The sequence below is a fragment of the Eleutherodactylus coqui genome, chromosome 4, assembly GCF_035609145.1.
Source record: "Eleutherodactylus coqui strain aEleCoq1 chromosome 4, aEleCoq1.hap1, whole genome shotgun sequence".
NCBI classification, from domain to species: Eukaryota; Metazoa; Chordata; class Amphibia; order Anura; family Eleutherodactylidae; genus Eleutherodactylus; species Eleutherodactylus coqui.
Window position 1 is genome coordinate 40,718,004 of NC_089840.1, and position 26,438 is coordinate 40,744,441.

At 43.9% G+C, this 26,438-nt stretch overlaps 1 protein-coding gene across 2 annotated transcripts in view; it reads left to right on the top strand.

Moving 5' to 3' along the window:
* Positions 1–26,438, top strand: part of GRAMD1C (GRAM domain containing 1C) — an 87,506-nt gene that overhangs the window by 36,671 nt on the left and 24,397 nt on the right. For both annotated transcript variants that reach the window (XM_066599333.1, XM_066599334.1), the window contains 2 exons: positions 775–870; positions 3,201–3,281. In XM_066599333.1, coding sequence (XP_066455430.1) covers positions 775–870; positions 3,201–3,281 — 177 coding nt within the window. The remainder of the gene's footprint in view (positions 1–774; positions 871–3,200; positions 3,282–26,438) is intronic.

Consider the following 26,438-nt stretch of genomic DNA (forward strand, 5'->3'; position numbering starts at 1 on the left):
CTGTCAAGTATCTTTACTGGCACCGGCCCTTCAATATACTGTAAATATCGGACAGACCAATGGTTTACCTGCCTGGTTGAAACCATAGGCTTCCATAGAACAGCCAAGGTATGGGGAAAGAGTCATGGGGATCCCCCAAATAGGACCCTCATCTGTTAGCCAGAGTATCTACAAACTAAGAGTGTCTCTTACTGTGGATGACCCAGAATGTCCGCACTTTACATGGACAGTCCATTGATTTCAAAGAGAAGTGTGTAATACATCCTTTTTCCAGTAGAGGTGCTACAGGGGTATCAATCACTTTTTGCCCAGTTCCCCATAGATTGCAGCTGATCACTGGGCATGTTAGTAGGTAATCAATCTATTGTTAGGAGACTGTTTGAGAAAAAGGATCTTAACCCTTAAAAGGAATTAACCCTTTGAGGCCAGAATCTACTGCATCCTTAAAGGGTTAATATTCTGCACAGCGACTTTCATTGCTACAGAGTCTAATCAATATTCATTTTAATATGGCTGCCCATTAAGATGCAGCATAACACAAATCAAGGGATCTTAAACCCCTGAGTTCTGCTCCTCGTAGGTGGCACAAACCAGGGCTGGGTGACTGACATGAAGTACGGTAATACTTGAACAGAGGGGGTAGCATGAAGATTGGGGGGGGGGGGGGGACTTCAGTTGCTGTCCACTGTGGATTAATAAATTGAATTAGATAAAACTTTCAGCAGTTGTTGTTTATCTACTGTTAGTTCACTGATAAGTATGCTCTCCTTGCAGATATGTATATCCCTGAGAGAGGTCACCTCCATGACCAAAGAGAAAACAGCTCGTCTCATCCCCAATGCTATCCAGATCAGCAACGAGAACGAGAAGGTAAGGTACATGGGATAAGGGGGCAGTTTTATAATAGTTATATTCTATATAGGGGGTGGTAGTGTAATAGTTATATTCTTGTACATAGGAAGCAGTATTATAGTAGTTATATTCTTGTACACAGGGGGCAGTATTATAGTAGTTATATTCCTGTACATAGGGGGCAGTATTATAGTAGTTATATTCTTGTACATAGGGGCAGTATTATAGTAGTTATATTCTTGTATATAGGGAGCAGCATTATAGTAGTTATATTCTTGTACATAGGGAGCAGTATTATAGCAGTTATATTCTTGTACATAGGGGGCAGTATTATAGTAGTTATATTCTTGTACATAGGGGGCAGTATTATAGTAGTTATATTCTTGTACATAGGGGGCAGTATTATAGTAGTTATATTCTTGTACATAGGGGGCAGTATTATAGTAGTTATATTCTTGTACATAGAAGGTAGTATTACAGTAGTTATATTCTTGTACATAGAGGGGACAATATAATAATAGTTATATTCTTGTACATAGAAGGTAGTATTATAGTAGTTATATTCTTGTACATAGGGGGCAGTATTATAGTAGTTATATTCTTGTACATAGGAGGCAGTATTATAGTAGTTATATTCTTGTACATAGGAGGCAGTATTATAGTAGTTATATTCTTGTACATAGGAGGCAGTATTATAGTAGATATATTCTTGTACATAGGGGGCAGTATTATAGTAGTTATATTCTTGTACATAGGAGGCAGTATTATAGTAGTTATATTCTTGTACATAGGGGGCAGTATTATAGTAGTTATATTCTTATACATAGGGGGAGTATATAGTTGTTATTTTCTTGTACATAGGAGCAGTATTATAGTAGTTATATTCTTGTACATAGGAGGCAGCATTATAGCAGTTATATTATTGTACATAGGGGGCAGTATTATAGTAGTTATATTCTTGTACATAGGGGGCAGTATTATAGTAGTTATATTCTTGTACATAAAGGGCTGTATTATAGTAGTGATATTCTTATACATAGGAGGCTGTATTATAGTAGTTATATTCTTGTACATAGGAGGCAGTATTATAGTAGTTATATTCTTGTACATAGGGAGCAGTATTATAGCAGTTATATTCTTGTACATAGGGGGCAGTATTATAGTAGTTATATTCTTGTACATAGGGGGCAGTATTATAGTAGTTATATTCTTGTACATAGAAGGTAGTATTACAGTAGTTATATTCTTGTACATAGAGGGGACAATATAATAATAGTTATATTCTTGTACATAGAAGGTAGTATTATAGTAGTTATATTCTTGTACATAGGGGGCAGTATTATAGTAGTTATATTCTTGTACATAGGAGGCAGTATTATAGTAGTTATATTCTTGTACATAGGAGGCAGTATTATAGTAGTTATATTCTTGTACATAGGAGGCAGTATTATAGTAGTTATATTCTTGTACATAGGAGGCAGTATTATAGTAGTTATATTCTTGTACATAGGAGGCAGTATTATAGTAGATATATTCTTGTACATAGGGGGCAGTATTATAGTAGTTATATTCTTGTACAGAGGAGGCTGTATTATAGTAGTTATATTCTTGTACATAGGAGGCAGTATTATAGTAGTTATATTCTTGTACATAGGGGGCAGTATTATAGTAGTTATATTCTTGTACATAGGAGGCAGTATTATAGTAGTTATATTCTTGTACATAGGGGGCAGTATTATAGTAGTTATATTCTTGTACATAGGAGGCAGTATTATAGTAGTTATATTCTTGTACATAGGGGGCAGTATTATAGTAGTTATATTCTTGTACATAAGGGGCAGTATTATAGTAGCTATATTCTTGTATATAGAGGGCAGTATTATAGTAGTTATATTCTTGTACATAGGAGGCAGAATTATAGTAGTTATATTCTTGTACATAGGGGCAGTATTATAGTAGTTATATTCTTATACATAGGGGGAGTATATAGTTGTTATTTTCTTGTACATAGGAGCAGTATTATAGTAGTTATATTCTTGTACATAGGAAGCAGCATTATAGCAGTTATATTATTGTACATAGGGGGCAGTATTATAGTAGTTATATTCTTGTACATAGGGGGCAGTATTATAGTAGTTATATTCTTGTACATAAAGGGCTGTATTATAGTAGTGATATTCTTATACATAGGAGGCTGTATTATAGTAGTTATATTCTTATACATAGGGGGAGTATATAGTTGCTATTTTCTTGTACATAGGAGCAGTGTTATAGTAGTCATATATTATAAATTGTATATTACATATCATATGTGGAGTAGATATTGATGACTATAATTTCCTCCTCAGTTTTTTTTCACATCATTTGCCACAAGAGACAGAAGTTTCCTGAACATGTTCCGGATGTGGCAGAATGTTCTCCTGGATAAGGTAGTTCATTGTTTGGTATATTATTTTTTCCTATTATCCTTACAGTTTTGTGACTTGGAGATTGCAGAGATGTCAACCTTGGACATACTTTCACAGGGTAATGAGTGTAAACTTTGAAGGCACGGCTAATCTCCAGCAGGAGAAAAGGGGAGCGAATGTGTTAACAGGAAGGGGAAGAGCAAAAGAACAAAAAGACAGTGCTGTCAAGTCATGTTACATTCCCAGGTTACTAATAACGCTTTAATATACTTAATACAACAAAACATTATTGGTAACCCATCATGTGTTATAGAAGTTTTTACCATGTGAATCTACAACTCCCAGTCTGACCATAACATAGTAAGGACATGCTGAGGGGTGTAGCATAGCAAAGTAGATGACAGAATACACAATATCACTGAGTAACTCACATGTGACATTCTCTGGACTCCCTCCTTTTCTTTTCTATCAGCTCCAGACCTTCATGACTTCTTCCAGCTAATTCTTGCCTCTGTTTGCAGCCCCTTATGAGTCTTTGGCTCCTCTGAAAATAACCACAAAGTGTAACTCGAAAATACTGCTGCTTGCTGTGCCCCAGAGATAAATTATAATACACACTGTGCCCACAGAAGTCTAATACATTGTGCCCCCCAAATAACTTATACTCCACTACTGTCTAAATTATATACTACACTGTGCCCCCAGAAATAAATTATAATACACTGTGCCATCAAAAATGAATAGCAATTTACACTGAGCCACCAGAAATAAATTATACTACATTGTGCCATAGAAATAAATGATCTTCTTTTCTTCTCTATTTGGACCTAGGCCGTCGCGAAGACTTAATCAGGGTGTCTGGTTCTCTACTCGCCCTTGCTATGGTCAGCACAGGTTGTGTGCTGGGAGGGGTCTGAACCCACTTGCAGGTATCAGGGCTTTCTAATATCAGCACTCGCTCCCAAGCCCAATCGCTACAGGTTCTAACTAGCCCAATTACAGCAGGTATAGCCATAGGTAGCTCTGTTGGATCTCAGGGTCCCAACACCAATCGCTGATCTTCCTCACGGCCCTAGAAGCGTCTGACCACGAGGCCCTCTGAGCTCCTTCTATTTATAACCTGCAAGCTGTGTCACCCAACGCTGTAGTGTCTGAATGTACTGCACAAGTGACCCCAGCCAACTTGTGTGCCCACCACTACACAGTGTTATCAACTTAAAGAAACATGCACATAAATTCAGCAATTCACATATATAGTACAGTGTCTATAATAAAATACATATTACATGCTTTGTTAAAAAAACAAACAAAAAAACCCCCTAGAATGAGATGTCGCTTTGCGGAAAAACGTGCAGTTCCATCTCAGGCAGATCAACAAATGATTAGAGTTGTGGCATGACTAGATGAACGGTCCTAACACCTGAGACTCTATAAGAGGCTCTCGGAGGCTCCTTGTGTGCAGTGACCTCTTCTTCCGCTTGTGTGGATCTTGTTGACCACAAGACGCCTCTGTGACACAGAGAAGAGATTTCCCCCCGTTACCAGAGTCTGAGAGGGGCGCATTATTGGGATGTGAGAAGCTGGATGGTCGTATCGGGGAATTGCCCCCCACCGGACGTTCTGACCAGACTGTTAGGAGGTGTTGGGACCAGTGGATGTGTGAGGGCACACAAGGTGACCGGGCTCAAGACCCCCCGACAGACCACCGGTAGAGAGGATCATCACATTATCCGACAAGTACGAGCAGTTCTAATAGTTTAGTTATCCACCATCTAGAGACAGGCGGCAGCATCGATACAGGCCCCTGTGTGTCTGAACCATAGGCATACCGTCAGGGGTCACAGTGGAGCCTAAGCTGAGGGGGCGCAGAGGCTGCCCTCCGCCATATACATATGCACATTCAGTGCATTAACAGCTGGTCGCTCTGTCTGCATCAATCACATGGCAGGCAGTGCAGCCAGCCTGAGAGGAAGCTGACACTGTGCATAGAAGGAGGAGGGAAGGACCCACACAGGCCGGCAGGGAGCTGAGCACAGTGATGAACGGAGGCTGCTGTGTCTGGCTGTCCTACTGCTATCACACGGAGAAGTGGCCTGGGCTCCGGGGTGTGTGTATATATATATATATATATAATTTTTTTTTTTTTTCCAAACAATACTTTTTTGTATGTATATATATATATATATATATATATTGTAAGCAGTTAAAGGGTGAAGTTGTGGATGGAGTACATCTCCCTCCCAGGCTCTTAGTCTTGACAGGGTGGCGGTCCAGTCCACAACTTCACCCTAGTTCCCAGGTAGCTCAGCTGTAGGCACTGACCCCATTAATGTAGCAAACAAGGCTGCAGCTCCCACAGAGTCACTGCCTGACAGCCTGAGGAGAGACATGCAATCTAACAGCCTGAGGAGGAATTTACCTAAGCACCCTGCGTGGTGCAGCATTGCATTTTGTTTCCTGAATGGAGTTTTTTTTGTGTTGCATTTCCTTTGTTGCCTGGAGCATAATAAAAACTGAAGTAAGATTTTGCACGTTTGGAGTCCAGAGTGTCTTTGCCGTCCCACCCCCTGGAGGACTTTGTGACTATATATATATATATATATATATATATATATATATATATATATAAATTTTTGTGGGATAGTTAGCTCAGGTAGAGCGCAGGCTTGCAGTGTGAGCGGCAGTCCGAGACCACAACAGCAGATAAAGTCCATACAGGCTTGGCCTGTGTATTAGAAAGCATAAAATAAACTAAATACAGCCTTAGGCTTAAACAAAGATCCTGTTTATCCAGCACTTACTATACAGAGTTCTTCCCTATCTATACATACGACTTGCTGCAGCCGCACGAAAAGCCACACAGTCCAGTTGCTTCCCTGGGTCAGGGATAGAGCGTCCCATGAGACCAGGAGCTTCCAGCATCTAGCTGCACCCAGTCTCCTCCCAGTCTGCATAGCTGCAGACTTTATGGACTGGGTTAATTACCCAGCCTCTACACCTGGGGAGCTAGTCCCCCATAATAAGACCTGGAGAGGAGGAGGTGGAATGGACAGCCCCACTACCAAGCCTGCCATCCATTTCAAAAAAAAAAAAAACAGGCCCAAACATGTTTTTATAAAAACATCTCCAGCAACTAACTTTGCTGCAAATCACGTCACCCCTGGTTTTTTCCTGTGTCTCACATAGCGAGACATGAACTCCCTTCATATCCACTGTGCGTAACATCTGAATCAAGGTGGAACATTCCGTCTATTATTAACCCATGACCGTCTATTATTAACCCCTTCAGTGTCTCACATACCCTCTCCCTCTGTTTGAACCTGTGGGGATGAACACCTTTAGCCACCAAACAGTGGGTTCTGGACAACGCGTAAGCCTTTCCCCTTTAGCTTGCCAGCTCTGTGCTCTATGGTAAACTTGTAGTTCTGTAGAGAGAGAAACCACCTTGTCACCTGTACGTTTCGTCCTTAGCCTGGCTCATTCAGGTGAGAGAGGAGTGCTCCATCACTAACCTGAAGTGAAGACCTAGCAGGTAGTACCTCAGAGACTCTAGAGCCCACTCTACTGCTAGACACTTAAGTTCAATGATGCTGTAGCTTTTCTCTTTGGGTGTAAGCTTCCTACTCAGATAGGTAACTGGGTGCTCTTCACCTCCAACCTCTTCGGAAAGAGCAGCTCCCAAACCCACATCGGAAGTATCTGTCTGTACTACAAACACTTTGGTGAAGTCAGGAGTAATTAGGACTGGCTCTCTGCAAAGGACTGACTTCAGCTTTTGGAACACCTGTTCGCCCTCTTCATCCCACTTTACCATGACGGATCTACCTCCCTTGGTTAGATCTGTCAGGGGCGCTGCAATAGTGGTAAAATTAGGGATGACCCTGCGGTAGTATCCCACAATATCCAGAAGCACTCTCACTTGCTTCTTGGTCACTGGATGGCCTCTACTTTATTCACCTAAGGCTTTATGACACCCCTGCCTATGACAACGCACACTTTTTAGGGTTTGCGGTCAGGCCTGCAGCCCTGAGGAAGTTAATTACAGCCTGTACTTTTGGCAAGTGACTTTTCCAATCCTCACTGAAAATAATAATATCATCCAGGTATGCGGACGCATATCTACGATGGGGTTTTAAGACCACATCCATTAACCTTTGGAAAGTGGCAGGTGCCCCATGTATCTCAAAAGGGAGACAGACATATTGAAACAGACCCTCAGGGGTAACAAAAGCAGTCTTCTCCTTGGCTTCGTCAGTGAGCGGCACCTGCCAATACCCTTTAGTCAAATCTAACATGGTAAAAAACCCAGCACATCCCAGTCTCTCTATCAGCTCGTCAACACGTAGCATCGGGTAGGAGTCAAACTTTGACACCTCGTTCAACTTCCGGAAGTCATTGCAGAACCTTAGTGTGCCATCTGGTTTTGTAATTGGGACAATGGGACTTGACCAATCACTCTTTGATTCCTCAATAACCCCAAGGTCCAACATCTTTTTAACCTCTTCTGATATGGCCTGTCTACGAGCCTCGGGCACCCTGTATGGTTTTTGACGGACCCTCACCTGAGGCTTAGTAAGAATGTCATGCTTAATGATTGAAGTACGCCCCGGTACTTCTGAAAATACATCAGAGTTTCTGTGCACAAACTCTTCTGATTCCTGCCTTTGTACCTTAGACAGGGTCTCTGAGATACACACTCCTAGTTCTTTCTCACCAGGGCTAGATCTCAGAGGTTTAACCAAAACATCACGACTCAGCACACTTGCAGCTGACAGGGATTCTCTATCTTTCAAGGGTTTGAGTAGATTCACATGGTATATCTGCTTGGGCTTTCTCCAGCCAGGCTGGTACGCTTTGTAATTGACTTCTCCCACCTGCTCAATTACCTCGTATGGACCTTGCCACTTAGCCAAAAACTTGCTTTCTACAGTGGGCATCAATACTAACACTCTGTCACCGGGTAAAAGGTTCTGACTTTAGCTGATCTGTTCAGTGTCTCACTATATATATATCCACAATATACATATGTACATTCAGTGCATTAACAGCTGGTCGCTCTGTCTGCACCAATCACACGGCAGGCAGTGCAGCCAGCCTGAGAGGAAGCTGACACAGTGCATAGGAGGAGGGAAGGAACCACACAGGCCGTCAAGGAGTTGAGCACTGTGATGAATGGAGGCTGCTGCATCTGGCTGTCCTGCTGCTATCACACTGAGAAGTGGTCTGGGCCCCTGGGTGTGTTTGTGTGTGTGTGTGTAGATAGATAGATAGATAGATAGATAGATAGATAGATAGATAGATAGATAGATAGATAGATAGATAGATAGATAGTGTATATATTTATTATATATAGATATACATATATAGTGTGCGTATATATAAATTGTTATATTGTGACAACACGGGGGTTAAAGAGCACGCCAACTGGTCACTTTCGCTTCTTGGTTACTTTATTCATACAATCTTTAGCAGAAACATAAACGACTGGGTCTCCAGAGAAATAATAATAAACGTTTGCAACAACAAAGTCCTTTTTAAAGTCCCTTCACAGTCCACAGGGGGAGCAAGTAAATCCTCAGCCTGAGGAAACAATAATAAGTCCGTTGGTTTGCACAGACCTATGGATGTCCAGAGCGCAGCTGGTCCTTAAGTCTGTATTCTCTCCAGACACTAGTCCAAGGGCAGGCTTCTCCAAGCGTCCTGCTGGGACAGCGTCTCTCTCTGCTTACAACAGGAGTATTCCAGGGCCAGAGCCCTCCAAGTGTCCTTCCAGACACACATCCACCTCTCGGGTGTTGAGGTTAGGGGCGTCACCCTGTCAACCTTCTTGGTCTGCGCCAGACACTGGGCTAGCAGCCCTCTCAGCTCCACTGAGCTGTCTCACTGGCTCTCTCAGCCAAATACTCTCTGCCACTGCAGCAAGAACACACGTTTTTATCCTCCTTACATACCTGTGAGTGTTTCTCCTCTTTGCCTCAGGCAACAGACTGACTGTCTGTTGCCCCCTACAGGCCATCCTCTGTAGCGCACCCCTACAATATATACATCTTGTATGCAAGCTAGAGGCGGTGCACCAGGGTACTAGAGCCTCCATGCCCACCTGTATCACATCTTGTATCCAAGCTAGAGGCGGTGCACCAGGGTACTAGAGCCTCCATGCCCACCTGTATCACATCTTGTATCCAAGCTAGAGGCGATACAACAGGGTACTAGAGCCTCCATGTCCACCTGTATCACATCTTGTATCCAAGCTAGGGGCGGTACAACAGAGTACTAGAGCCTCCATGCCCACCTGTATCACATCTTGTATCCAAGCTAGAGGCGGTACAACAGGGTACTAGAGCCTCCATGCCCACCTGTATCACATCTTGTATCCAAGCTAGAGGCGGTACAACAGAGTACTAGAGCCTCCATGCCCACCTGTATCGCATCTTGTATCCAAGGTAGAGGCAGTACAACAGGGTACTAGAGCCTCCTTTTTTCTAGAATAAATGATCCTTTTGCTCTGATACTGTAATCACTTACTTCAATTAATCTTACAATCACACAGAGAAAGTTTCATTCCATTCCAACAACTCCTTCTGGGTGCTTGATCTTTTTACAATGAGTGTATTTATCATATACATTCCTATAACCAGCGCAACATCAGATAACACGCTGTAACACAAAGTAGAACATGATACAATATAATGTGATATCAGTCAGCAGTTACTGCACTGGGAGTTTTACTTTAAAAAATATAGGCTGCTGGAAAGGGGTGGTTATGTGCTCCAAAAGTCCTTGTCGTGGTCTCCTTTACAGGTAGTGGAGGCAGGGCTCACAGGTTTCCTTATAGGTGAGTGGGTGAAGCAGGGCTCACAGGCTTTCCTTATAGGTGAGTGGGTGAAGCAGGGCTCACAGGCTTTCCTTATAGGTGAGTGGGTGAAGCAGGGCTCACAGGCTTTCCTTATAGGTGAGTGGGTGAAGCAGGGCTCACAGGCTTTCCTTATAGGTGAGTGGGTGAAGCAGGGCTCACAGGCTTTCCTTATAGGTGAGTGGGTGAAGCAGGGCTCACAGACTTTCCTTATAGGTGAGTGGGTGAAGCAGGGCTCACAGGCTTTCCTTATAGGTGAGTGGGTGAAGCAGGGCTCACAGGTTTCCTTATAGGTGAGTGGGTGAAGCAGGGCTCACAGGCTTTCCTTATAGGTGAGTGGGTGAAGCAGGGCTCACAGGTTTCCTTATAGGTGAGTGGGTGAAGCAGGGCTCACAGGTTTCCTTATAGGTGAGTGGGTGAAGCAGGGCTCACAGGTTTTCCTAAGGCCTTATGCACACGGCCATGACGGGCTCCGCAAGCGGAATACCGCAGCAGCAGCAGAGTCCGTCACGGCACCTCCTCAAAGACCCCATACTTACCTCCGGATCCGCAGCGCGAAGTCCCGCATGACACTCCGGTGCACATGCCCAGTACAGTGCATGACGCGCCGGCAGTGTCATATGACGCGCTCAGCAGTGGGCGGGGCGCGTATTCACTCTATACTTCCGCTGTGCTACAGAGGAAGTATAGCGTGACCGGCGGCTTCTATTGACTACAATGGAAGCCCTCCGTGCGTATATCCGCGGCAAATACGACATGCTTTGAGTAATTTCATGCTGCGGAATTCCGGGGTGGAATTCTGCAGCATGTACATTGAGCTATTAGGTTTAATAGAACCTAATAGCTGCAGTAAAACGCCGCGATTTCCGCTGCGTTTTACGCGGCGGAAATCCGGCCATGGGCATTAGGCCTTATACGTGAGTGGGTGAAGCAGGGCTCACAGGCTTTCTGTATGGGTGGATGGGAGAAGAACTCACAGGCTGCACAGTTTTTTCTGAAGATGATGATGAGGCCTCTGTGATGTCTGTGCGCAAACAGTTACACTATTAAAGGGGTTGTCCCGCGCCGAAACGGGTTTTGTTTTTTTTCAACCCCCCCCCCCCCCCCCGTTCGGCGCGAGACAACCCCGATGCAGGGACTTAAAAAAAAAAACAGCACAGCGCTTACCTGAATCCCCGCGCTCCGGTGACTTCTATACTTACCGGTTGAAGATGGCCGCCGGGATCTTCTTCCTCCGTGGACCGCAGCTCTTCTGTGCGGTCCATTGCCGATTCCAGCCTCCTGATTGGCTGGAATCGGCACGTGACGGGGCGGAGCTACACGGAGCTACACGGAGCCCCATTGAGAAGAGAAGAAGACCCGGACTGCGCAAGCGCGTCTAATTTGGCCATTAGACGGCGAAAATTAGACGGCAACCATGGAGACGAGGACGCCAGCAATGGAGCAGGTAAGTGAAAAACTTTTTATAACTTCTGTATGGCTCATAATTAATGCACAATGTACATTACAAAGTGCATTATTATGGCCATACAGAAGTGTATAGACCCACTTGCTGCCGCGGGACAACCCCTTTAAGTGTTTGTTTACACAGCAGAATTAACAGTGGAAAAAACACATGCAAATTCCACCTCTAAGATCCGCATGTTTTTGATGCAGGTATTTGCGTAGATCTGCATATGGAATTTGCCCTATCAATGGTCAAAATCTGCGTGCGGAATTTAGAAACAGGAACCCTCTGTTCGCTTCTTCTATCAAGAAGTGGTATGTCGCTTCTTTTTAGTTTCCGCATCACATCTCCTTCAAAATTACGCATGCAGATTTTGCCCATCGATGCAGATTTTAGAGGCGGGATTAACGTGGAATGTGAACATACCCTTAATAAGTTCTCCATATTACACATATATAATAAGAGCTTATATTACCGATCATAGTACATTACATGCAGAGACATACAAACTTTGCCCTTCAGTTCCAGAACAACCTTGGCCCGGTGGAGAATGTTACTACAGGTTATCAGCACAGCAAAAAAAGCCAATCTGTAAACCTGAGAACTGGAGACGTCACTCTGACTGACTGAATCGAGCCGCACAACAGCACCTCTCAACCACTAATATCATTTGAACTATTAGACCCTCCGGGAATTGATGCTGTAAAGCTGCATATTCAAGAACACTTAGCTGCAAGCAATAGCGGAAACGGAGGGTCAGACTGGGTGGTCTGTTGCTGAGACATCTGTGAAATGTCTGTGTAGGGTTAAATCAGCAGCCAAAAAGCCACATCAATGAAGACCCCTGAATCAGTGGTTGGGGGTGCTGTTTGGAGGAGAGACATGTACTGACTCATATCTATTACAGAACCTGAGATCCACGGGGGCTGGCTTATTTCCACTCTCAGAATCCTGCCATTGGTGCTTGATGGGACATAGGCCATACCCCAACAAGGTCCTATGTGCCCCCAAATTACTGATTGCCACCTCTGAATGATTTACTGTGAGACCAGTCAGCTACCTGGATTCTGCTTATTGGCTAGATATGGACCCTCCCGGCTCTCCAGCAGCCAAAATGTCCACACTTATCGGGCCCTATGGGGTCTGTATAGAGCGCCAGAACTGACTAATAAAGGTTAAGACTAGAGATGAGCGAGTGTACTCGCTAAGGCAAACTACTCGAGTGAGTAGTGCCTTATGCGAGTACCTGCCCGCTCGTCTCTAAAGATTCAGGTGCCGGCGGGGGAGAGCGGAGAGCTCATCTCTAGTTAAGACTTTATTACAAAAAATAACAGTGCTTACAAAAAGTATAAACAACAAGGTAATATGCAAAGGAAGGAACATAAAGTATGTACAAGGGATAATGAAACTCAAAGACATAAAAAATACAAATACCAGTTCCTACGGAGTAGATCAGTGCGAAGCTGGTTTGCAAGAGGAGACATTGGGGGATAGATGGTTCCTTGTATACACGTAAAGCCCGCTGATAATCTGACAATTTATCTTTGGTCCGTGGTGTCCTCTCGCTATGTCTCAGCCAGACCCATAACCCTCCTCCTGACAATGTGATAAGGGTAGCCTGAGTACATGCATGGAGGTAGGAAAGGGGTGCAGCAAACCTAGTCTGGGTTAGATCCCCAGGGTCCAGAAACCTCAAAGAGCTGAAGAGAGAAAAGTGTGAACGTGTATGAAACAGTTTTTTACTAGGGAGGCGATGCCAACCAGATAGATCCACCAATTGGTGGTTAATGGGAGTGAGTGGAGAGACAATACTGGTGTTTAGGCACTGTTCTCCAATGAATTCCGACAGACTTTCGACATACAATTATCCAGGGGTAAGCCCCTTCATCAGTCAGGCTGAGTAAGACATCACTCTTGGGGCTGCAGGATAAACCCAAAAGCGCTGGTGGTACCAGAAGGTGTGATTTTAGGATAAGCCTGAGGAAGAAGCCTGCGTAGGTTAGAAAGCTCGCTATTACATCATGTATTTTTGTTAGCCATTAAAAGGTATTACATCTACAAGATTACTTGGTTTCTCTTACTGAGAACAATCACACTTTGTTCTCCTGACTAACACCGTACCAAACTTTTTTTGTTCTATATACACCAAACATGGGTGTCATATCATAATTGGTTGAGAAGATATTGCGTTTTGGGGGTTTCCAGTGTTCAATGATTCAGCCGTTTGAAAAGCGTCTGGATTCCCTGAGCACAACCATATAACTGACGGTACCCAGAATATAGATTATTCCAGGAGAATCTTAAATTATAATATTTCCTTTGAACTGTAAACGCCTTCATGTCTTTGCTGACATTGGAGCCAGGGAGGCTGCCCCCCAGCTATGGCAGTGGCATGGGTCACTTTAAAAATTCTTTTCAGGATCCTGGCTGCTGGTTTACCCCAAAACAACAGAACTGGTTTTAGACAATGAGCAGGAATCCACCCATCAGAATCTCCTGTGACCACTGGTAAGGTCCTTAGCAGGGGACAAGGAGACCACACCAATGTTAATGACGTATCCAGTACTGTAAGGGCCCTTTTACACGGGCCAGTAAGTCATCCAGATTTCTGCATCTAACAAGAATCTGTACGGTCTGCAAATCATGTCCTATGAGGACCGGTTAAAGGACCTGGGAATGTCTAGCTTGCAAAAAAGAAGGCTGAGAGGAGACTTAATAGCCGTCCACAAATATCTGAAGGGCCGTCACACTGCAGAGGGATCAGCCCTATTCTCATTTGCACAAGGAAAGACTAGAAGCAATGGGATGAATCTGAAAGGGAGGAGGCACAGATTAGATATTAGAAAGAAACTTTCTGACTGTGAGCGTGATCAATGAGTGGAACAGGTTACCACGGGAGGTGGTGAGCTCTTCTTCAGTGGAAGTGTTCAAACAAAGGCTGAACAAATATCTGTCTGGGATGATTTGGTGATCCTGCATTGAAGAGGGGGTTGGACCCGATGACCCTGGAGGTCCCTTCCAACTCTACCATTCTATGATTATCGTTCAGTGTGAATGCATGCCCTGACTGAACGATGAACAATAATTTGTTCACTTCTCATTCGTTCAGTTTCTGCATGCAACGATCCCCGCCCGCTCCACCTCCATTCACTGAGTGATGATCCTGGCTGTGTGAAAGTACAGGCACGATCATCGCTGGAATGACCTGTTGGGTATCTGCGCCCGACAGGTTGTCCCATGTAAAAGGACCCTAACAAAAAGGGAGGATGGGATCAAAGACCTCTATTCAGTATGTACCAATGAACTAATGAATATAGAGGAACTGGCTGGACAGGATATGCAAATGTGATAATCTCTGACTTTCATCACAGGATAAGCAAAAGTAATGTATCATACTTCCATGACAGACTGGAGGCGGATACAGGAATAGAATTTTTTCATAACACACAGTGATACTCGGGGTAACAGAACTATAGCCAACTGGGGTACAGGGCAGTGACACGATGATACTTGGGGTACAGAACGTAACTTGAAGCCCCTGGGCCCCAATGCAAAACCTGTAACAGGGCCCCCAACTACAATGCTTTATTCATGGTACTGGGATATCTATATGGAGAAGAGAGGACTTATGGGCCCCCTAAGGCTCCTGGGCCCGGGTGCAACCGCATCCCCTGCATCCTCTATAGTTACGCCAGTGGTACAGAATAATGACACACTGACACTTGGGGTGCAGAAAATTGACACACTGACACTTGGGGTACAGGGCAGTGACATGATGATACTTGAGGTATAGAATAATAACACACTGACACTTGTGGTACAGGGCAGTGACAGAATGATATTTGGGGTACAGAATAATGACACACGGACACTTGGGGTACAGGGCAGTGACAATGATATTTGAGGTACAGAATAATAACACACTGATACTTGGGGTACAGGGCAGTGACACAATGATATTTGGGGTACAGAATAATAACACACTGACACTTGGGGTACAGGGCAGTGACACAATGATATTTGGGGTACAGAATAATAACACACTGACACTTGGGGTACAGAATAATAACACACTGACACTTGGGGTGCAGAATATTGACACACTGACACTTGGGGTACAGAATAATGACACACTGACACTTCAGGTGCAGAATATTGACACACTGACACTTGGGGTACAGGGCAGTGACACGATGATACTTGGGGTACAGGGCAATGACACAATGATATTTGGGCTACAGAATATTGACACACTGACACTTGGGGTACAGGGCAGTGACACAATGATATTTGGGGTACAGAATAATAACACACTGACACTTGGGGTACAGAATATTGACACACTGACACTTGGGGTACAGGACAATGACACACTGACACTTGGGGTACAGGACAATGACACACTGACACTTGGGGTACAGAATATTGACACACTGACACTTGGGGTACAGGACAATGACACACTGACACTTGGGGTACAGTCCTCTCTCTATGTAAATTGCTTTTTTCACCAGTGCTGACTCTTTGTGTAATGAAATCTGGGATTCTTTTGTGTATTCGGTTTTATCTTCACATTTGGGGGTGTAGTACAGCGAATTACCGTGAACTGTTTCCTCTGACATGGCGCAGTCTCCAATGGATATAAGCGCTTGAGTCGCGCTTTTCCTGTCAACTCTTCTCTAGGAAAGCTGGGTGACACCCAATGTTACTGCAATTACAGCCCTGTTTGTGTTATCCGGCTTTTCCACTGTCCTTGATGAAGAATGCACACAGCTAAATATGTGATAGTGGTAGAAAGCCAGGAGGCGACTGCAATCTATATGATGTGGAGCATGAAGTTCGCTGTACAGGGTCGGCCATGGAAAATTAGCCCAGCATTGCACTTTTATGAAAAGTGTCTAAAAGAAAATCTTCACTGCTCTTAGCAAACGATCACACTGCAGCCTTCATTTTACCTTTGCAGTATAGGAAATGAAAGCTGTGCTGTGATTGGTTGCGATGGACAACAAAGACCGATTTTCTTAAGAGGACAGCTTTCATTAGAGTGTTGTGTAGGGTACTTTTCCGTGGGCCTTCCTGTAGATGCTATGGTGATGATGAGTGAGTGTAGTTACATAATGCATACACATGATGGCTAGGGATGTCACATATGTCACTGAAAAATACCAACCAAAGTAAAAGGGGGTGTGGCTAGGACGTGGCCTATCACAATGTATGTATTCCAGTGGCCCCATTAGTAATAGTGACCCCCTTCAGTGGCCCCAGTTGTAATAATACCCCCATTAGTGTCCATATCGGTAACAGACCCCCCAGAAAACATTATGCACAACATAAAATTTGCTGTAAAAAATAATTTCTGCCACAATTTTTAGTTTTGTTTATTTTTTACACAGGACAAATATCAGACGCTTCAGCTCTAGTTTTCTGATATAGACATAGTTACATGAAAAAATTCTATCTGCCTGCCGCCACCAATAAGGAGCCCTGGTGCTTACTGCATACATTAAGTAGGTTGTATAACACTACTCAGTCAGCTCCTGAGCTCCCTCTAGTGGTGGCTGTAGGCAGTAAGAATCTTATTTTCACGTATGTGTATGGCCTCATGTCCATAGGCGGGTCAAATACCGCTTGTCCCACAGCGGAATCTGACCCTGCCCACAGTCAGTGACCCTGCGTACCTGTCCGGGTCTTCATTCTTCCCTACTGCGGATGTGTGCAGAAGTGCCGGCCAGTGCATTGACGCATATGCGCAGTAGAGTTTTGGTTTATTTTTCCTGCCTTGCCACGGAATCTGCGGCCCGTCCACAATTCAATTGCAGACGGGCCGCAGATCGAACGACTTCCATTGACTTTAATGGAAGTCGTCCGCACAGAATCCGCACTAAAACGGAGCATGCTGCGATTTCTATGGACACTCATGTTTCTCCTGCAGCCTCCCTGCCCCCCTGCTGGCTGCTCTGTGAGAGAGCCAGCAATACTAGCTCCCGTGCAGCAACAGCACAGTAGCGAGTGTATGCGGGGACGGGTGTCGGGCATGGTTTGCTCGACATTCATCCCGTCTAAATGGACCTTAGGTCTATGTAGGGCATTTAGATCCCTGTATCAGAAATCTTCCAGAAGCTGTGCCCGCTATAACAATATTCACAATGTTCAATCTATTGAAAACCAAAACGTTGCTCGTCATTCCCCTGCAGGCCGTGTGAGATCTCTGTTGACGAAACCTGTATCTTAGCTGCATAAACCCGTAAAACTCTAAGATGAACCTGTTTTTCTTTACCAGTATTGTCTTCAGTTGTCAGCTGCCTGTTTTAGACCGAGGCTCTATAGAATCAGCCAGAGGTTACTTCTTGGTGCACAATAAAGCGTGAGGTGACATGTGGTAAAAACAACAAGATACTTTTCATTGTCACCATGCTGGCACTGTATGTGGATAAAGATTATGGAGGTTACTATCCTGCCACTCTGTAGTTATATTCTTGTACACAGGGGGCAGTATTATAGTAGTTATATTCTTGTACATTGGGGGCAGTATTATAGTAGTTATATTCTTGTACATAGGGGGCAGTATTATAGTAGTTATATTAGTGTACATAGGGAGCAGTATTATAGTAGTTATATTCTTGTACATAGGGAGCAGTATTATAGTAGTTATATTCTTGTACATAGGGGGCAGTATTATAGTAGTTATATTCTTGTACATTGGGGGCAGTATTATAGTAGTTATATTCTTGTACATAGGAGCAGTATTATAGTAGTTATATTCTTGTACATAGGGGAACAGTATTATAGTAGTTATATTCTTGTACAAACGAGCAGCATTATAGTAGTTATATTAGTGTACATAGCGAGCAGTATTATAGTAGTTATATTCTTGTACATAGGGAGCAGTATTATAGTAGTTATATTCTTGTACATAGGGGGCAGTATTATAGTAGTTATATTCTTGTACATAGGGGGCAGTATTATAGTAGCTATATTCTTGTACATATGTGGTAGTATTATAGTAGTTATATTCTTGTACATAGGGGCAGTATTATAGTAGTTATATTCTTGAACATAGGAGGCAGTATTATAGTAGTTATATTCTTGTACATAGGGGCAGTATTATAGTAGTTATATTCTTGTACATAGGGCCAATATTATAGTAGTTATCTTCTTGTACATAGGAGGCAGTATTATAGTAGTTATATTCTTCTACATAGGGGGCAGTATTATAGCAGTTATATTCTTGTACATAGGAGGCAGTATTATAGTAGTTATATTCTTGTACATAGGGGCAGTATTATAGTAGTTATATTCTTGTACATTGGGGGCAGTATTATTGTAGTTATATTCCTGTACATAGGGGGCAGTATTATAGTAGTTATATTCTTGTATATAGGGGGCAGTATTATAGTAGTTATATTCTTGTACATACGAGCAGTATTATAGTAGTTATATTCTTGTACATTGGGGGCAGTATTATAGTAGTTATATTCTTGTACATAGGAGGCAGTATTATAGTAGTTATATTCTTGTACATTGGGGACAGTATTATAGTAGTTATATTCTTGTACATAGGTGGCAGTATTATAGTAGTTATATTCTTGTACATTGGGGACAGTATTATAGTAGTTATATTCTTGTACATAGGGGGCAGTATTATAGGAGTTACTGTATATTCTTGTACGTAGGGGGCAGTATTATAGTAGTTATATTCTTGTACATAGGAGGCAGTATTATAGTAGTTATATTCTTGTACATTGGGGACAGTATTATAGTAGTTATATTCTTGTACATAGGGGGCAGTATTATAGTAGTTATATTCTTGTACATAGGAGCAGGATTATATTAGTTATATTCTTGTACATAGGAGCAGTATTATAGTAGTTATATTCTTGTACATAGGGTGCAGTATTATAGTAGTTATATTCTTGTACATAGGGGGCAGTATTATAGTAGTTATATTCTTGTACATAGGGGCAGTATTATAGTAGTTATATTCTTGTACATAGGAGGCAGTATTATAGTAGTTATATTCTTGTACATAGGAGCAGTATTATAGTAGTTATATTCTTGTACATTGGTGGGACGGTATTTTAGTAGTTGTATTCTTATGAAGTTAATAATAGTTAATCTGCACACACTTTCTTGTTATTGAGAAGGGAGCGATAGCTTGCAGCATGGATTTTAATATGTCCCATACCGTGTGTGAATATATATATATATATAATGTGTGTGTGTGTATAAAAAATGGAGTTGTACAGGTGTTTATGCATCGGGCGGTATTGGCTGTGGGTTGTCTCTTTAAGATACACCTCACCTGTGCAGGCTCTGTGGGTGTGATTACAGGAACACACTCTCAGGTTTGGCAGTGCTGCCCTCTTGTATCCTGTGCACTAGGAAGTCAAATCACAACATAAGGGTTCCTCAACCAAGCAGTGACCAGGATCAGGTTGAGGATCACACCTAGGAGTTCTGTGGACCCTCCTGCTCTGCAGACCAGGTAGGTGGTTTTGCATGTATTATGTTACAGGTTGCTGACTGTATTACAGTTTTATTCTCCGTCAGTTTATCAGTCAGTACTCTGCACCTGGAGGTGAGACTCTACCATGTGACACCTGCGGGTCACTGTGGGTGTGAGGGAGTGCCCCTGCCCATCCAGCTTGTAAGGCTTGTACTGCGGGTTTGATACAGGCTCTGCCAGTTGTTGGGTGTCCTGGGTGCTATTTTAGTGCACAGGGTTACGTTGCATAAAAATGTTCAGTTTCATTGATTGACTAAATATATTTACGCTCACGTGCAGCTGATGGGTTTTGTTGCTGAGTTGCAGCAGATTTCACCCCTTTAATTGACTGGGTGAAATCAATAGCCAATCCGTGAAAAATTGTTCGTATTTGGATTGCGGTTTTGTGCGGATTTCTTGTGGATTCTTTTCCCCTGTAGAAAATCTACAGTAATTCAGCTGTGTGAACAAACCCTTAGATTGTAATATGTCTTTTTTTTTTTTTTTTTTTTTTAATATCGCGCAAAAGACAGTAGGAGTTTCTAATGTTAAAAACGTATTGCATGAAAATTGCAAGCTCATACGATAGAACAGAGGCTCCATCGGGAGACATGGGCGATAACAAGTAAAACGTTGAAAGATAGGACTTGCTGCGATTTTTCAAATCTCGCAACATCGTGGATGTGAATGAAACCATTGAAAAGCATGGGTCTAATAATTCTATGTTTTCACTCGCTCTCGCATTGCCTGATTTGTATCGCCGGTGTGAAGGCACCCTGAGGGTCGGTTCATGTGGTGAAATCGCTGCAGAAATTACCGCAGTTAACGCTGCCTGAAATGGCATCAAAATCTGCAGCCTCATGCCACAGTCTTTGGCGCAGATTCGCACCCAGAACGTCCTTTGTCAACTGGCAGAATCCATGTGTGAAATTCCAACATGTAAACAAGCATTTGTCAAGAAGGGACATGTCGCGTATTGATGTGGAAACTTACGCAGATGCGACTTCCTGTGTCACAGTTCCACATGTGGCTTTTGTCCACTGATCAGGCAGATTCCACGTACAGATTCGCGTCATAAACCGCTGTAGACGGTCGTGGATATTGAGGTTTTTCTGAGGTGGAATTCCCTGTGTGAACATACACTGAGGACACCTTACCATGTAGTGCGTTTTGGTGCGAATTGGCTCTATTTGGTACAGATTTTGATGCGTTTTTTTGCTGGGTTTCTATATAAGTTTTCACTGTTTCAATTGTGTTTTGGTTTTTTTATGCATATTATGGTGCGTATTTTCTGCTGCAGAGAAGCCACATCAGTTCCGCTGTGTGTGAACGCACCCTCATGTACTCCTTCCTCCACTTAGGCCGGTTTCACACAGATGAGAATCCCTCATGAATACGAACCCCTTTCTTTTAAATAACGTTATATACGTGAGCGATTTCCCTCTTCCCCTTTACTCCTATCTTATCGCGTTTCTTGGAAAACATCGCCCATTGATTTCAGTGGGGCTGTTAATGCCTCTCCTGGCTCTCCCGTTTGATATGTACATGAGTGCGATGTGAGGTTTCGCATTGAAATCAACTGAAACCCTTCCAATCCTCTATCGCATGTGAAACTCGTGCTAGAGGATCAGAACGACACAGATATGATGTGTTTTGCCTGAAAAACACTGCACATCCGCAGATTAATCGCACATTCGCGAGCGCGATATTAGGCCCAGTTTCACATGGGCCCCCTGCACACGGGCGGAAGTTCCGCTGCAGGAGTTCCCGCAGAATTTCTGCACGTGGAAGCTGCCATAGGATTGCATTAAAAAAAACCCGCAAGCCTAGGCAGACTGCTGCGATTTGTCCGGGTGAAAACACACGCTAAAAACAAATCGCCGCATGTTCTGTTTCTGTGTGAGGCCCGCACAGAAACGTCACTGGTGATGGTCTAGCTCCTCTTTGTGCACGCATCGGCTGTCACAAAGATGTCAGTAGTGGGTAAGCCGCAGGCCTCTGCAGGGGCACAGGTCCGCATCCCGCTGCCAGAATTCTCGCAGCGGGGTCCGACCCAGCCGTCTGCAGGCGGCCATAGACTTAGAAGAGGACAGGAGGGAAAAACTGATATGATTAGGAAAAAACTCAACAACTTTCAATATTTTTATATGCTGCCAATGAATAAGACCTCAGTTGTATACCGTCGGAGGCTGTAAACCCACCCTGATGGAATGTGAACGTTGGGAAACTCTTTCCGATCCTCTAAAACGTCTGAAAGCCGCGCCGGAGTATCACTACTTTAATAATGTGATGGGAGGTGTTTTTCAAATAAAATCCCACATTGGCGAGTGTAATATTGAGTCAAGTTTCTCGGCCCGATATCGCGCTTTCCTGTGTATAGCTAGCCTAAGGGATTCATTTAATTGTAGCCAATCTTGTGTTAATGGAACACAGCAGCACAAATCGCTCTCCTATTCCGATAGTTTGTTACAATGTATCAGACCGGAGTCTGAAAACGGTCCAAAATTGAAAGTCTGTCTTATAAACTTGCAGAAGTCTCTTGTATAATGTACAGCAGTATTTACATAGAATGGGAATCCCCTATAACGTCTTGTCAGCTCCTCCTCCCGCTTCTTGTACAGCCAATGTTTCTGTAGGACGTCTTGTTGGGTCTTCCGGCTTCTCCCTTTTGCCACCATCCATTTCGTTGTTTTTCTCCTTTTCTCCTCTCCTGAGTTGAACTGTCTTCTTCGATGATCTTGGTTGTCATATTTTTGGGAAGAGATGAGGTTTTAAAGGGGTTGTACCACAAGTGGCTTATCACCTATCACTACTGAGACTTCCATCTACCAGGTTTTGTGTCCCCCCATCTCCAGACTCCCTGCACTCGTTGCAGTGAAGAGCAGACTGAATGGAGTCACGGCCAGAAACTGCTGAGGAGAAGCGCTCAGCTATTGGATCAGTCCGATTAAAATTCAAATGCAGCTTTTACAATGGAGGAAGAATAAAGGATATATTTTATTGCATCTTTGCGTGCTGCCACGACTTTTCCTTCTCTGCGATTTATCTGGAATTTTTTAAAATCCAAATACCCTTCAGCTGAAAGAGAACGATGAGCGACGGCATAACGAAAACTGCACCATGTCAGTGCAGTTACACACAACGATTATCTCTCAAAAGATGGCTTTTGAGCGCTAATCGTTGTCTAAATGGACCTTAAAGGGGTTGTCCCGAGGCAGCAAGTGGGTCTGTACACTTCTGCATGGCCATAATAATGCACTTTGTAATGTACATTGTGCATTAATTATGAGCCATGCAGAAGTTATAAAAAGTTTTATACTTACCTGTTCCGTTGCTGGCGTCCTCGTCTCCATGGTGCCGACTAATTTTCGCCCTCCGATGGCCAAATTAGCCGCGCTTGCGCAGTCCGGGTCTTCTGCAGTCTTCTATGGGGCTCCGTGTAGCTCCGTGTAGCTCCGCCCCGTCACGTGCCGATTCCAGCCAATCAGGAGGCTGGAATCGGCAGTGGACCGCACAGAAGAGCTGCGGTCCACGGAGGAAGAGGCCATCTTCAGCGGTGAGTAGAGAAGTCACCGGAGCGCGGGGATTCAGGTAAGCGCTCCGGTGAGCTTTCTTTACCTCCCTGCATCGGGGTTGTCTCGCGCCGAACGGGGGGGGGGGTTGAAAAAAAAAAAACCCGTTTCGGCGCGGGACAACCCCTTTAAGTTAATCGTGGTACAACCTCTTTAAAGTAATGTATTACCTAGTTTATTTATTTATTACTTTTTTGATTGTAGAATTTTTTTTCCCCCTTTTTAATTCTAATGTCTGTACATGACTGTGGGCGGCCATCTAGCCTGAGCTACTACTAACAGCATTAAGAGAATGCTTTGCAGCAGCTACATGGGCCTATAGACTAGTTTGACTTCTGTAGGAGAGTGTTGTGAGCGTGCTCTGTGGCCTGTCCAGAGAGGTGTGTGTGTGTGTGTGTTCATTCATTGTAATCCAGTCTGTGATAAAAATAATGAGAAGTTTTCTGCATAAAACAGGAAGTGTCAGACTATTGAGTCCTCTCCCATGTCGTGTCAGGACCTGGTGGCTGCATTCCTCTCATTTACAAACATTTGCAGCTGTTTTTATCTTCTACCAAAGCATGAAAACATTGTGCAATGGCTGGCCTCGGGCCCGGTCACTGTGCACACATGTACTATCGATGACATATCCTCAGGATGGGTCATCAATAGTTGATTGGCTGTGGCCTGCCTCTCGGGACCCCAGCGGATCGGGCACCTGCTGTCAGTGCCACAATACACAGGGTTTGAAGCGGAAGCAGATGGCTCCTCTCCTGTATAGTGGCCGGTGCTTGTAATTGCAGGCGCAGCTTTCTGTGATTCTGGAGCCGGTAGAAAGGCTTTCTCTTTGACTGCAGATATTTTTTAGACTTCCGTCAGATGTAGGGACACATTTAATAAGCGGTTTACATCAGGTTTCTGGCATAGAAATCTCTCACGTTTTTGTGCACACCATGTTGTGCTCCAAAATATGCGTCTTTTCACCAACCCTGGCGCTTTCTATTAAAAAGTGGGCAGGGCTCTGCTCATGGTGGGTCAAATTTACTACAGTTTACACCAGAAATGATAGCAATCTATGTGACATAGATTATATATTTCATGTAGGGATGGCCAAAAATTGTCAAATGTATTAACCCTATCCAATCCACTGTCTGATGTCTTCCTACATTCTGATTGAAGCCTGTGCAGCTCTGATGTCCGAAGACGTTCGGCAGGGTATTCTTACTGTATATTACTGGCCGCTCTGTTGTCGGGGGGGGGGGGGGGGGGGGGGGGCTCTCCGGAATGTCACATACTGCAGTACTGGCTCTAGCCAGCAGATGGCGCCATTGTATAATGGCAAAAAGAGAAAAACCCCTAGGAAACCCTGAATCCAAAACTGGATTGCAAAGGGTTAAAGGCTTACTCACATGGGCATATTTTTCATACAGTGCTAAAAGCCCATTGATTTATATAGGGGCACTCACGTGTGCACGTGTTTGTCTTTTTTAACTTTGTGGGGAAAAAAAGCATTATGTTCTGTTTTGGTGTAATATGCACTAATATAGGCAATAGGGATTTAACATACGCAGCAATGAAAAATATGCGCGTTATTCGTGGGACGCATACACCTGATTTGGGGGGGGGGAGCTTTAGCCTTACGTTTGACGCATGTCATGCCAGTGCAAGCTTTAAACAGATCCGTGGATAAAAACACACACACACACACACGCTGAGATTTTGGGGGGGAAAGTCATGGACCCCAAAAGCTTAGCAAAAGTGAGGAAAGATCGCTGCTACACAAATCCTGCAATGTTTGTAGGGCTTTTTATATTTTACTGGTGGCCTATACAGGGCTCCAAGTGGCAACCAAAATGCTTGCCAATGTCCCAATAATTTGCAAATGGCGACAAGAATTTACCACCGAGAATTGTCTCCATACAGAGAATCTGCTGCACCCTGCATTGTCTCTGCCCCCTCCTCTGGGCTCCCTTTAGGTACAGGCTAAGGACCCTTTTACACAGGTCGGTCTGTCGAGTGCAGATGCCCAACAGGTCATCCCAGCAATGATTGTTCCTGTGCTTTTACACTGGAACGATCCTTGCTCTTTAAATGGAGGTGGAGCAGGCCGGGTATTTTTTTTCGGCCTGCTTACCTCTATTTACAGTAAACAGGCAGTCTTACATAGATGATGACGACTACCTGTTTGCATTGGCCGATTAGTCCTTCAGTTTTTATGTGTGCAGAAACTGAATGTCGGATGACAAGGGAACAATCATTTAGATTTTGCTGGGTACAGGAACGTGAACGATTTATCTGCCCGTATAAAAGGGCTGTGAGCTTAAAGGGGTTGTCCCGCGCCGAAACGGGTTTTTTTTTTTTTTCAACCCCCCCCCCCCCCCCCCCGTTCCTCCTGATTGGCTGGAATCGGCACGTGACGGGGCGGAGCTACACGGAGCCCCATAGAGAACAGGAGAAGACCTGGACTGCGCAAGCGCGGCTAATTTGGCCATCGGAGGGCGAAAATTAGTCGGCTCCATGGGAACGAGGACGCTAGCAACGGAGCAGGTAAGTATAAAACTTTTTATAACTTCTGTATGGCTCATAATTAATGCACGATGTACATTACAAAGTGCATTAATATGGCCATACAGAAGTGTATAGACCCACTTGCTGCCGCGGGACAACCCCTTTAAGGTGCCATGGAGGAGAGCGGGACTGGATGGCCCGGCGCCTGATGAAGTTCACACTGCACTTGGCTGAACTTTCTGTTAGAGCTAAAATCCAGTTTGTCTCATTAGAAGCTCAAGCTGTTTCCCTGTCCTTCCCCCATGCTTTACACTGTAGCTCTACTTCTGATTGG